General features: G+C 50.0%; 1 protein-coding gene across 1 annotated transcript in view; it reads right to left on the minus strand.

The window, feature by feature from the left end:
• NIM1K (NIM1 serine/threonine protein kinase) overlaps positions 1-14814 on the minus strand; it is a 70800-nt gene that overhangs the window by 3244 nt on the left and 52742 nt on the right. Inside the window, exon 3 of the mRNA XM_075932501.2 lies at positions 204-472. Coding sequence (XP_075788616.2) covers positions 204-472 — 269 coding nt within the window. The remainder of the gene's footprint in view (positions 1-203; positions 473-14814) is intronic.

Raw genomic sequence — 14814 nt, forward strand, 5'->3', positions numbered from 1 at the left:
GTATAGTTATGCGGGGAAGTCTACATTACCACTGCACATGCAGTATGTGCTGTTCTATGGGAACTTTAGTTTTCAGAGCTGCCTTTCAGAACCTTTCATTAGCACCACACCTACCGTGTGCAAGACAGAACAAAACAAAAATATATACATGACGTTTGCTAAAGCAATGAAGGGTAATTTAGGCGTACAGCCAACCAGCTTACCATGTGCTTCACAGCAGATGCAATCTGGGAGAAAATTAATTTACTTTCCATTTCTGTTAACTTTCCCTCTGTGCTGATTTTAGCAAAGAGTTCGCCACCTCCTGCATACTCCATCATAAGGTGCAGTTTTGACAATGTTTCCACCACTTCGTAAAGTCTGATAATGTTTGGGTGGTGAAGTTTTTCCATGCTGGAAATTTCACGGGACAGTAAACGTTGCGTTTTCTGATCTAACTTGGTCTTGTCCAAAATCTTAATTGCTACTTTTTCTGGAGAGAAAAATATATTTGAATTTATCAATACAACAAATATTTGCAGCAACACTTTCACTATAAAACTGCTCATTTACCGGTACCTGAAAAAATCAAAAAACCTCAATTCTTTTTTCCACTTAACAGTCATTTAAGGTAAGTCAGAGAGAGGTGGTCAAGTCAGATTCTAGTACAGCTCTGCATATACTCCACTCCTTCAGAACCAAGGCACCACTTTCTAGTTACTCTCTGCAACTTACCTAATGGGAAAGTAGAGGTGGCTTTAGTTAACCTAAGCTGTATCTCAGTCAGTACCATCCTGTAAGATGTCTTGGTCTTAAGTCCTAGCATGAAAGAGGTCTAATGGAAGGTGCAACAGGGCCCTTAGTAGCATCATAAGTCACTGAAATTGCTGTAGTATTGGGAAGACTGCAGGCTTAACTAACACCAAATAATTAGTTTATTTAGGGGACTGCTGACAGTTGTTGGGCTAATAAGGCAATTGGCTCAGTAAGGAGGACGGGTGTAAGTGAGAAGAAGAGAAAACAAGGAGAGCTGGGGTGAGTGGACTGAGGAGAGAAGGCTGCATGGATGTCTCCTGCTATAAGGCTTCAATAGATTCTGTTATATAAGTGAACAATTCATACACAGTGAAAGTGTAATAACCAGGAGTGGGTCTGTGGTTAATAGATCAAGAAACAGGTCAGAAAGCATGGCATGCTGGACAGCCATGAAGCTGCCCCATGACAGAAGAGTTTACTCGTGTTCTCTGATGTGGACAACCCTAACTGGACCTCTTCACAATTCCCTCTGCACCAAAACCAAAAGCTACTCAATACTTAATGCTGCTGTTAAGGTTTGTTTTTATTGGTCCTCTTTTGGTGTTCTTGCTCACCATAGTCAAAAATAGAGCAGCTATGAATACTCTCTATTTACTTATGACTTATAATTACTTTGGCAAACACGGAATTCAAAACCCAGTAGGAAGTAAGTATAAGGGAGTTCAGGAGAGTTGGCAGGTTTTTAAACAGACATTATTAAGGGCACAAAAGCAAAACTATCCCAATGCATAAGAAAGGAAGTATGGTAAGAACCCATACTAGCTTAACCAGAAGATCTTCAATGATCTTAAACTAAAAAAAAAAAGTTGTACAAAAAGTGGAAGCTAGATCACATTATGAAGGATGAATATATATAAAAATATATAAAAAACAAGCAGATAAAAAATTAATGAAAATGGTCATTTTTCTGAAAAAACTCTGTAGTGTAGCCATAGCCACAGTGAGGAGGGAAAGACAATAACACAAAGTATAGAAATGGTGAAATGCCTTTTTTTGTTTTGTTTAGCAGAACAAACAAACAGTGAACACCAGTGTGAATGGGATAGAATTTGAGGCTAAGTAAGGGAAGGATCAGGTTAAGAATTTCTTAGCTGTCCATCATAGATGACTCGTGCCTCAATACTAAGGCAGCTCATTTTAAAGAGGAGGACTGTTGACTGTCTCACGTGTCTCCCCTGACTAGTGGGCCCACCCTCCCTGTGCCCATTCTCCCTAAATCATGTTACCTGTGTGGGAGACTTCTCTGTCCTCTCTGCATGTCTTTTTCTCGCACATGTTTGGTCACTCTCCTTGGTAGCCAACTGGGGAGCAGGACAAGCGATCCTGGCTGGGAGGCAGTGGCGGCCTGCTACTCACACAGGCTGAGTTGCTGGGGACAGAGGCTGAATATGTTGGTGGGGCAAGTGAGAGGGATTCCCACTTGCTCCTCTTCTGTCACTTGCTGCCAAATCCGAGAGCTGGTTGTGGGCTGTTGCTGCCGCCCAGCCAGGTTCTCTCAGGAAGAAGCTCTGTCTCACTCCCTAAGTACTAGGAAGAGCAGCTGAACACGAAGGGGAGGGAGATGCAGGCTGACAAACACAGAGGCCCTCTTCTTCCCCACCCTTGGCAGGCCAGTCTGAGTTGGGGGACACCTATCTCCCCATACACGGCACCTCTGGATGTCTTCAAGTTGGCAGAGCCTGATGAAAAGCATCCTAGAACAGACGGAGCTAACTGAAGAGATTGAAAAGCCATTGGTAAGACTGCGATTCTTTCACAGAGTAATGGATTCTGTGACTTTCTGTGACCTCCGTGATTTCCACAATGACTGGTGAAAATGACTTCAGGGCTGCCTGAGGAGCTGGTCATGGAGGCACCCCACAGACAGCCTCACTGGCTGTTGCTTCAGCGGTCTCCAGAGACAGCAGCGATAGCTCGGGAGGCCGTGGACCAACTGTCTCTGTGGACCACTTGAGCAGTGGATGGCTCAGCTGGTCTCATGAACCACCTGAGCATCAGTCCTGGGGATGGCTTGAGCAGCTGGCTCCAAGGACTGCCAGAACAGTGGCTGGCTCCCAAGGGCACCCAATCCATGGTCCTGGGAGTGCTTTGGGGACTGCCTGAATAGCAGTGGCCCTGAGGGAGGGTGCTCAGCAGCTGTCCAAAGAGCAGATCCTGGGAGCAGAGGCTGGCGACAGTCAACCTCCAGAACTGAGGCAGGGCTCACCCATATAAAGAATACCCCAGAGCAGCAAGGTCCAAGTAAAGATTTAGTCAGGAGTATTTTTGGTAAAAATCACAGATAGATCATGGGCCATGATTTTTTCATTTATTGCCCTTGACTTATCCATGACTTTTACCAAAAATATTCATGACTAAACTCTTGAGCCTTAGAACATTAGCAATCAGCTGTGAGAATCTGCAAATGATGGGAGAGATTTCAGAGGACTGGACAAGGAAAATTTAGTAGCTAGCTATAAAAAGGGGAATAAAGGTAACCTGAGGAATTACAAAAAAGTCAGCTCAACTTTAGTAAGTAGAAAGTTAATGTAGCAAATAATCATTTTGTAATCACCTAGAAGATAAGAAGATGATAAGTAACAGTGTAGATTTGCTAAGAACAATCGCACAAATACAAAATGGGAAATGACTGCCTAGGAAAGAATCCTGCACAAAAGAATCTGAAGGTTTTAGTAGATCACAAACTAAATATGAGTCAACACTGTAACACTGTTACCAAAATAAGTGATCATAATGAGATGTATCAGAAGGTTTGTTGTAAGCATGACACAAGAAGCAATTCTTCTGTTCTACTTAGCACTGATAAGGCCTGAAGTGGAGTATTATGTACATTTCTGGGCACCGCACTTCAGGAAAGAAGTGGACAAATTGGAGAACATCCATAGGAAAGCCACAAAAATGATTAAAGATTTAGAAAATATGCCCAGTGAGAGTAGTTAAGCACTGCAGTAAAGCTTGTAGGGAAGCTGTGGAAGCTCTATCAAAGGAGATTTTTAAGACCAGGTTAGCTGGGCTGTTAAGGATGGTCTAGCCCAGGGGCAACTTACGGCACACAAGCTGATTTTCAAAAGCATGCAGGAGGGAGCTCAGCCCTGCCTCTCTTCCCCAGCGCAGCCACTGGAGAACACTCCGACTTCCCTACAGGAGGTTAGGCTGCAGTGGGAGGGGGCCACGCTGGGGCTGAGATTCCGGCTCCTCAGCAGTGCTTTGGCTGGGCCTGGAGACACTTCTGCCATGGCCACGTGGTCCAGAGCTGGCCCAGAATTGCCTGGCAGCAGCAGTGGTGCCTCCAGGGCCAGCCCCGGACCATATGGCCATGGCAGTGGGGCCTCCGGGTCTGGCCCTGGACAATGTGGGCCCTGACAGCATCAGTGGGGCCTTCCTTCGGGGTGGCCCAGGACAGTGTGGCCACGGCTGTTGCACTCTACTCCTGCACCTTCCCTGCTGGCGTGGCCAGCCACCCCCAACCTTCAGTGCCCAGGACTGAACTAGATGGCCTGTCAAGAGACCCTCCAGTTCTATATTTCTATGATTTTGAGTGGTGCTATGCTGAACATAGAGGAAGGCCTGGTCTCTGACCCAAAGAGGCACTGGCTTCCTCTGGGACACCCAACCCCCCACTCCGCTCTAGGTCCCACAAAACCAAAGAAAGCAGTGGTACCTCCCTTGCATGCAATAGCCCCCTACTCAGAATATTAATTCAGCACATAAGAGATCCGGTTTACACTCCTGCAGGGAACAGCATCTTGAACATAGCTCTCCCAACCCCTTGATTAAATACTCAAACCACCAAGTAGGGTTTGACTTTCATTCTTTCCCAGTTCAGTTGTTTCACTTGATATCAATGCCTAAATATTCACTGGAGCACTGGCATGAACTTGATTTTCTCTCATTGTTGCTCAGTAGCCTAACCACTGAGCTATAGTATCATTTAATTTCTTGTTGGCCCATTACAGATTAAGCAGTCCTATTCACCACTTACTCCCCGAGTCACTCTTCTTCACATACCCTCCTTTGAGGACTATGCAGAAATAAAAAAACCTGGATCATTCTGGAAATTAAATCTGCCATTTTTGCAAGACAAGGTTATTTTAAGCTTGTCTGAGGTATCGGAGAGTCTAATCTTAAAATAGGCATGAAGGTATCTCTTTGCCAAGCAACAAAGCAGCCAAGATGTACTTTAAGTGAAACTTAAGCCCCACTCCCTTTATTTTCTAAGGGTACATCTACATTGCAAATTTCTTTCAGAATAGGCTTTTCTGGAAGATAGCTTCTGGAAAATCTTATTTTGAAATAGAGCGTCTACACACAAAAAGCGCAACAAAAAAGCCATGTGCTATTTCAAAAGAGAGTGTCCAAGTAGTGTGGGTGCTATCTGGCATTTAAGGCCATCCAGCGCCAGTTCAGGCAGGGCATTAGGTCAGCAGTTGCTTCCGGATGCTGTTGCCTAAGGCTAGCTGAGACGCTTGCTTAAAGGGACCCCCCATGACAGCCGTTTCTCTGCTTCTGCTGCTTGCTTGCCTACCTCTCTGAGAGACAGCAAAGCATTTCCTCTGCGTGCTCTGGTTGCCCTGCCTTCGGACACCACAGCACTCCCTGTTATGGAGCCGGAGCTGCCTCTGGGAATGCGATGGCCCCACACTGCCATGCTGCAGTTTCTGCAGGCTACCTTCATGGCCTGCATGAGCTCGATGCCAAGCTCATCTTTGAGAACCTCTGCCCATGTGCGGGAGCGATGCCCTTGTAACTGCACCCCACAGTGGAGAGATGCTTCTGGAGGCAGGAGACCAGTTCTGACTCGTGGGACGTGCTGGTGATGGAGCGGTGAGACGACCAACAGTGGCTCCAAAACTTCCGCATGAGGAAGGAGATATTCTTGGAGCTGTGTGCCTGGCTCGCCCCTGTCCTTCAAAGACGTGACACTCAAATGAGACCCGCCATCCTCCTGGAGAAATGGGTCACAAACCACCAGGGCTCGACAAACTGCGGCGAGAGCTACCCACCAGCCCCGCACCATGCATGCGCCAGACTGGCACTGTGCGCATGCCACAGGCAAGTAGAAACAGCGGTTTGTCGAGCCCTGACCATCACTGTCTGGAAGCTCGCCACACCCAACTGTTACCAGTCCATGGACAACCAGTTTGTCATGGGAAAGTCAATCATTGGGGCCCTCCCAATGCAGGTATGGCGCTCTTGGACTGCGGTTCCGGGAGGGGGGGGACTGGAAAGGGAGACACTGGAGAAAGAGGGGGGTTGGGATGCGGGGGGGGGGGAAGCCCCATCCCTGGCGGATTCTGCAGTCCTGCCCTCACACAGCCCTGCAGGGAGAGAAGGCTTCATAGGGGGTGTCTGGGGAGGAGGACGGGGAAGGGAACCTCCAAAGGACTTAGGCACCCCCTTTGATTCTCTGTCTTGTGTCTTTATTTGTCTCCTTCTGTAGGTGGTGAGGGCCATAAACACCATCCTGCTGGGCAGGGTCATCCACCTGGGTGACCTGGACGCCATCATGGCTGGATGTGCTGCCCGGGGCTTCCCCAACTGCAAGGGGGCTATTGATGGAACCCACTTTCCCATCTGTGCCCCCGACCACCGTGAAGCACCATATATAAACAGAAAGGGATACTTTTTGATGGTCCTGCAGGACCTAGTCAACCTCTGATAACTCACAGACATTTGAGTTGGCTGGTCCGGGAAGATGCACAACTCTCGTGTCTTCCACAACTCCAGCCTGTACCAGAAGCTAGAGGCTGACACATTCTTCTGTGAGTGCAACATCAGGACCGGGGATGTTGAGATGCCACTGTGCATCATGGGGGATGCAGCTTACCCCCTCAAGCCATGGCTGATGAAGCCCTACACCAGCCACCTTGACCAGACCAAGGACCACTTCAGTGGCTGCTTGGGAAGGGCCCGCATGCAGGCTGAATGCACCTTTGGGCACTTGAAGACACAGTTCAGGTGCCTCCTGACCCGCCTCAATGTGGGGGACCACAGCATCCCCCAAGTATCAGCCTGTTGTTTTCTCCACAACATCGTGGAGAGGAAGGGGAAGGTCTTCCTTCTGGGGTGGGAGAAAGAGGCCAGCCAAGAGGGATGGGCCTTCGAGCAGCTGTACACAGCTGCCTTCTGCCACGCCCATCAGGTGGGTTGCGCATCTGGGAGGCCCTAAGGGAGAGTTTCTTTCAAGGACCCCAGTAACTCTCCCCAGGGCCTCCCCACTCTCTGCCTTTCCCACACCACCACCTTCCCTCCCCCCCTCCACCCTCTTCCCTGTAGACACAATAAAAAAAACATGTTTTGTTTTGAAAAAAAAGAACTGGTTGATTATTTATTTGGGATAGAAGTAACTGGAGAAGAGGGTGTGAGAACCTTGGAGGGGGTAGGGGCTGAGAACCTAGGAGGGGGGAGAAAGGCTCCGAACTGGGCTGAAAGTGGCACGTGGCTCAGGTGCTTCTTCTGCCTTGTGTCCGGGGGCCTTGGTGACCTTGGGGGTGAGGGTGGCCTGGGAGGATGGGGGGGACGGACCTGCAGCAGCTCAGTCAACATCTGGGCTCACCACTGCGTGTTGTCCTCGACCTTCTGGGCCAGCGTCTGATGCATATCCTGCATAATGGACACGTGCTCCCTCATCAGGCTCTCCTGGACCCTCCAGCATCTGCAGCTCCTTTGGAGTCAGTCGGCTGGCTCTGCTGCTGGTGATTGTCCTACAGTCACGGCTGGTCCAGCTGGGGAGAATAAAGGGAGGTGGTCAGTTATCCCTGGAGACACTGTCCCTGAGGCCTTGCCCTCATCAATGAGCTGAGACCAACAGACAAGAAGGTGATGTCCCAGGAGCAAGGCCATGTGCAGCCTGGACAGCAGGGCCTGCCTCACAGGGGCCCAGAGGTCCGCAGGGCTGAGCTGGGCCTTCCATCGGTGCCTCACACACACCTGCACCTGGCAGCACTCCTCAGTCTGCGTGCACACGTGTGTGTGCCCTTGTCCCCAACCTCCTAGCAGTGGCTCGTGGTGGGAGGGTATCCCCTCCCGGGGTCAGAAGTGTGGGCGGCCTCCCCAGAGCCTGTGAACATGAGCCCTGGGGCGCTCTGGGGCTGTGCGTCACAAACTGGCGCAGCATGTGCATCCATCTGCATGACCTGCAGTGCGATGGCCAGGCCGAGAAGGGCGAGCGACGATCATGCCACATCCCTCAGCACCCGCCACCGCCGCCCTATGTTTGTGAAAAACTAAGAGAACTCACCTGATGATCCCCCCCTGGCCTTGGAGAATGCCTGGGGTACCAGCTCCAAAGTAAGTGTGGTGACAGTGCTCACCGCATTCTCCTCCTCCTTGTCCTCTTCTGCCTGGGCTGGGACTCCCGGGCGGGCAACAATGGGCATCTCCAGCCCTGAGTCCACCACCTGGGAGGGGAAGGGGCTGCACTACCCCCCAGAATGCGGTGCAGTTCATCACAATAGGAGCAGGAGTGGGCCTGCTGGAGCAATTTTACTTTACTCTGCCCCAAAGTCCTGGTGTGGCTCTTCATCTTGCCCATCTGGCCGTAGATGTCCGCAATGCGCCGTCTGGAGTGGAGATCCTGGAGGTTCTCCTCGTCACACCATACCTCCAGGAGGACAGGCGCTCTGCCCCAGACCAAGACAGTGCACATTTCTTGCGGCTCCTGGCAGGCTCCTGGGAGCCCTGTGCATGCTCCCTAAAATGGGCAGGGGGGGGGCTCTTGATGGGCTTGTGGCTGGAACAGGCAATGTGAGGTGAACTCTGGCTGGTGGCTCTGAGGGCCTGCTCCCTGCCACAAGCCCTGTACCCTGTGTCTGAAGCTTTAAGAGCTGCTGGGAAACAGGCACTATAGAGTTGTGATGAATGTGGACGGAGTGGTCAGCAGGGCACCTGTGTTATTTCCTGGAGTCCTGACAAAACTTCCTATTCCGTGTCCACACACACCGTTTTCGGAAAAAGCTGTTTCGGAAAAAGGCTTATTCCTCGTGGAATGAGGTTTACTGCCATCAGAAAATGCTGTTATTTCGACCTTGTCGAAATAACAGAATGGCAGTATTGCTAGTATTGTTTTTCCCGAATAACTGCCTTATTCCGGAATAACGGTGCAGTGTAGACACACTCTAATAGTTAATAATTCTAAATTTTTAGTTAGGTCAGAAGTTAAAATCTTGAATCTTCATTATAGCTCCACAGCCTGAACATAAGAACTCAGCACTTAGCAAGATGGATCCTAAGATAACTTCAATGGTAGCATGAGCAGGTCGTTAGCTGGGTGGGTGGATGTGGGTATATTAATAAAAAAATCTGAAAAATCTGTGTCTTGAATATTGCTAACTACTATTGCAACATCCTTTTAACTTAAGTTAAACATTTCAATGTGTCTGGGTGAAATATTACAGGCAGTCCCCGACTTACGCGGATCCGACTTATGTCAGATCCGCAGTTACGAACACGGACTGCGGGACCATGTGGTCCCGCCGCTCGTGTACTCCCCGGCAAGAAAAGCTGCTCCGCGTCTCCCTGGTCTGCAGACCAGGAAGACGCGGAGCAAAGGGGCCCGCCTGGGCTGCCCCCCTGCCAGCTTCCCCCGCGGCTTTGTAAAGCCGCGGGGGGGGGGGGGGGGGGGTTCGCGCAGCGGAAACTGACCAGCAGCGGCTGAATCAGGACGCCTGGGGCAGAGCAGCTGGGATGCTGCCGGGTTGGTCCAGTAGCGCCCAGAGCAGCGCTGTGGGACCAACCGGCAGCGCCCCAGCTGCTCTGCCACAGGCGACGGAGAAAAGGACTATAGCAGGCCTCTGTTGTAGTGGGAAATGGGTATATTGCTATCCTGGATGTTGGCACTAGAGTTCAGGAGTACACCTCAGGAGTACAGGATCTTTCAAAAAAGGATTTTTTTTTCTTGAAAGAACCACGTCTAGATGGCGGTTTCATTTTCGAAAAGCCCCTTTTCGAAAGAACATGCAGCCGCCATTATGCAAATGAAACGTGGGAAATTCAAATCCCATCTTCATTTGCAATTTCGATCTGTCTAATTTACATCCCTCTTTTGAAAGAGGGATGTAGTCTAGACATGCCCCTAGAGAGCAGACACACAGAGGGCCTCAACATCTTTACATGTAGGAAAGCTGGGCCCAGGGCCTGTTCTGAATTCACCATTGCAGACAGGATGGTTAGGGGTAGAGTTAGAGATCCAGTGAACATAGACCCCTATAATGAGATTGTGCAGAAGTCACAGCCCCACTTCCAGGCTAGGAATTGGAGTCACAGACGTGCAGAGGCTGTAGATGGGCACTATTTTCTTTCTGCCCCCACCCTCTACCCCACTACATAGTGTAACCCACCCACACACCTTCTGGGTGTGGTGTATAGTCCCATATAGTGACACTTAGACCACTTACAGAGAGAAATATGAGTGTGCTCTACCACCTTAGCTGAGTGACAGCTGGCTTTTAGCTCAGGCTGTAGAGGCTCATGCACTAAACTCCAGAGGTCCCAGGTTTGGTTCCGCCTGTCAGCATTATAATAGCATAATAATGCACTTTTGTCTATGGAGAAATACCACCGCTCTCAGGCCTGCCAGAAGCGGGAGGGGAGAAGGTGGAAGTAAAGCAATGCAGACATAGCCTGGCAAATTGAATCTCGTTTCCAAATCAGTGCACTCTTTATGTATACAAAGGTTGTGTACACCCCAACCTTGGACACATTCTTAACAGGGTTATTTTACAACTTGCTTGATTGCGCCTATAATAGATGGTCGCCTATGATATACAGGTCGAACTAAATGACCTTGTGGTCCCTTGTGGCCTTAAGTTCTAGGACTGTCTCCTTAAAGGCCTTTGAAAATAGGCAATATCCTGTGTGCACAGAAAAATGACCATCCGCAAGATCTCTTGCACACATGCAACTGCCCCTAAAGGTACGTTTACACTGCAATTCAACACTCCTGACTGGTCCGAGACAGATGACCCAGGCTCAAGGGGCTCAGGCTATGAGGTAGCTTAGTTGTGGTATAGATATTTGGGCTGGACTGGAATGGAGGTTCTGGATCCCTCTCCGCTCACTGGTTTCTAGAGCCTGGGCTTCCTTCAACCCAAGCCCAAACCCTAACCCTATGCTGCAGTTAAAGAGCCCTGTAACCTGAGCACCACAAGCCCAAGTCAGCTGGCACAGACCACTCATAGGTGTTCCGTTCCAGTGCAGTTGTACTCTTAGACTAGCATTAAACTCTATAGCAATTACGCAGCTACTCATGTGGACTGGCACAGGAAGCAACAGCAGTAAGATGGCACTCAAGAGAAAAAAACTGATACCTTTAGCTTTGACCAAAAGACAATCGAAGGAGTTATTTTTCAGCAAAAGAGGTATTTTTCACTGCTGTTGCATTGAAAAATTGCACTGTGGCAAAGCCAGCAATCTATGGCTTCCCCATGCACACATGCAGTCTCAGGGTGCATCTACACAGCACCCTAAACTCGAAATAAGATATGCAAATTGTGCTATGCAAATTGTGTATCTTATTTCGAATCTATTTCAAAATAGAGTGTTATTTCAAAATTTGGTGCTGTGTAGACACGCCACATTTCAAAATAGCCTATTTCGAGCCAAACCTTGTACAATGAGGTTTGCCAGGATGGTAAAATAGTGCACCTTTTATTTTGAAAAATATTTTGAAATAAGAGGCGGCTTGTGTAGATGCGTGGTAGCTATTTTGGGATACCTCTGGCCATTCAATGTAGACATACCCTAAGTGTTGAGTGCACAAGAAGAGGGCTGAGTTCATAACAAAAAGGGACTAAAGTAGACATATTCACTCTTACAGCAAAAGAGAAGAAAAGCTGAGATTTATTTGAGCACTAACATTTATTTGAGGCTTAATGCCGATCTTCATGGCTGCAGAGGCCACTGGCTTCAGTGGTTTTTGAGCAGGTGATTTGCCTACACACAACCCATGTATGCTCTATACACAACCCATGCACACTACAGCAGGTCAGAAAACATCCCTTATGAGTTCCTTTTATGAAGGAACTGTCAGAACTAAGTAAATTAAGTAAAACAGGAATTACTGAGTGAAATTCTTTGGTTGTATGCAGGAGGTTAGAGTAGGTCTCATTACAGTCCCTTCTGGCTTCAAAATCAACAAATGATGAATATCCATCTGAAGTCTTTGCACAAGGCACGCATGCTCCTAGCATTGCTCTCTGAGAATGGCTCAGCCCACAAGTTACATTGGCTCCCCTTAGAAAGCCACTCTTACCTCTCTCACTTGTATTTGGGGCAATGAGCAACGTGCAGTACCGAGCTGGCAAAACACAACATTTCCCAGCAGGGTCATTACCTACATGCAAGTCTACACTAGTGAACATTAGCTTAGAAGGTAGAGGAAAGGTTGCAGAGCTTTCTACAGAGCTTTTCTGATCAGAAGAACTCTGGGGAGGGGCACCATCCCTCCAAGCGTTCCAAGGAATTCAGTGGTATGTGTGGCTTCAGTGGCTGCTTGGGAAGGGCCCGCATGCAGGCTGAATGCACCTTTGGGCACTTGAAGACACAGTTCAGGTGCCTCCTGACCCGCCTCAATGTGGGGGACCACAGCATCCCCCAAGTATCAGCCTGTTGTTTTCTCCACAACATCGTGGAGAGGAAGGGGAAGGTCTTCCTTCTGGGGTGGGAGAAAGAGGCCAGCCAAGAGGGATGGGCCTTCGAGCAGCTGTACACAGCTGCCTTCTGCCACGCCCATCAGGTGGGTTGCGCATCTGGGAGGCCCTAAGGGAGAGTTTCTTTCAAGGACCCCAGTAACTCTCCCCAGGGCCTCCCCACTCTCTGCCTTTCCCACACCACCACCTTCCCTCCCCCCCTCCACCCTCTTCCCTGTAGACACAATAAAAAAAACATGTTTTGTTTTGAAAAAAAAGAACTGGTTGATTATTTATTTGGGATAGAAGTAACTGGAGAAGAGGGTGTGAGAACCTTGGAGGGGGTAGGGGCTGAGAACCTAGGAGGGGGGAGAAAGGCTCCGAACTGGGCTGAAAGTGGCACGTGGCTCAGGTGCTTCTTCTGCCTTGTGTCCGGGGGCCTTGGTGACCTTGGGGGTGAGGGTGGCCTGGGAGGATGGGGGGGACGGACCTGCAGCAGCTCAGTCAACATCTGGGCTCACCACTGCGTGTTGTCCTCGACCTTCTGGGCCAGCGTCTGATGCATATCCTGCATAATGGACACGTGCTCCCTCATCAGGCTCTCCTGGACCCTCCAGCATCTGCAGCTCCTTTGGAGTCAGTCGGCTGGCTCTGCTGCTGGTGATTGTCCTACAGTCACGGCTGGTCCAGCTGGGGAGAATAAAGGGAGGTGGTCAGTTATCCCTGGAGACACTGTCCCTGAGGCCTTGCCCTCATCAATGAGCTGAGACCAACAGACAAGAAGGTGATGTCCCAGGAGCAAGGCCATGTGCAGCCTGGACAGCAGGGCCTGCCTCACAGGGGCCCAGAGGTCCGCAGGGCTGAGCTGGGCCTTCCATCGGTGCCTCACACACACCTGCACCTGGCAGCACTCCTCAGTCTGCGTGCACACGTGTGTGTGCCCTTGTCCCCAACCTCCTAGCAGTGGCTCGTGGTGGGAGGGTATCCCCTCCCGGGGTCAGAAGTGTGGGCGGCCTCCCCAGAGCCTGTGAACATGAGCCCCGGGGCGCTCTGGGGCTGTGCGTCACAAACTGGCACAGCATGTGCATCCATCTGCATGACCTGCAGTGCGATGGCCAGGCCGAGAAGGGCGAGCGACGATCATGCCACATCCCTCAGCACCCGCCACCGCTGCCCTATGTTTGTGAAAAACTAAGAGAACTCACCTGATGATCCCCCCCGGCCTCGGAGGATGCCTGGGGTACCAGCTCCAAAGTAAGCGTGGTGACAGTGCTCACCGCATTCTCCTCCTCCTTGTCCTCTTCTGCCTGGGCTGGGTCTCCCGGGCGGGCAACAATGGGCATCTCCAGCCCTGAGTCCACCACCTGGGAGGGGAAGGGGCTGCACTACCCCCCAGAATGCGGTGCAGTTCATCACAATAGGAGCAGGAGTGGGCCTGCTGGAGCAATTTTACTTTACTCTGCCCCAAAGTCCTGGTGTGGCTCTTCGTCTTGCCCGTCTGGCCGTAGATGTCCGCAATGCGCCGTCTGGAGTGGAGATCCTGGAGGTTCTCCTCGTCACACCATACCTCCAGGAGGACAGGCGCTCTGCCCCAGACCAAGACAGTGCACATTTCTTGCGGCTCCTGGCAGGCTCCTGGGAGCCCTGTGCATGCTCCCTAGAATGGGCAGGGGGGGCTCTTGATGGGCTTGTGGCTGGAACAGGCAATGTGAGGTAAACTCTGGCTGGTGGCTCTGAGGGCCTGCTCCCTGCCACAAGCCCTGTTCCCTGTGTCTGAAGCTTTAAGAGCTGCTGGGAAACAGGCACTATAGAGTTGTGATGAATGTGGACGGAGTGGTCAGCAGGGCACCTGTGTTATTTCCTGGAGTCCTGACAAAACTTCCTATTCCGTGTCCACACACACCGTTTTCGGAAAAAGCTGTTTCGGAAAAAGGCTTATTCCTCGTGGAATGAGGTTTACTGCCATCAGAAAATGCTGTTATTTCGACCTTGTCGAAATAACAGAATGGCAGTATTGCTAGTATTGTTTTTCCCGAATAACTGCCTTATTCCGGAATAACGGTGCAGTGTAGACACACTCTAATAGTTAATAATTCTAAATTTTTAGTTAGGTCAGAAGTTAAAATCTTGAATCTTCATTATAGCTCCACAGCCTGAACATAAGAACTCAGCACTTAGCAAGATGGATCCTAAGATAACTTCAATGGTAGCATGAGCAGGTCGTTAGCTGGGTGGGTGGATGTGGGTATATTAATAAAAAAATCTGAAAAATCTGTGTCTTGAATATTGCTAACTACTATTGCAACATCCTTTTAACTTAAGTTAAACATTTCAATGTGTCTGGGTGAAATATTACAGGCAGTCCCCGACTTACGCGGATCCGACTTATGTC

The sequence above is a fragment of the Pelodiscus sinensis genome, chromosome 6, assembly GCF_052426305.1.
Source record: "Pelodiscus sinensis isolate ZL-2025 chromosome 6, ASM5242630v1, whole genome shotgun sequence".
Lineage (NCBI taxonomy): Eukaryota > Metazoa > Chordata > Testudines > Trionychidae > Pelodiscus > Pelodiscus sinensis.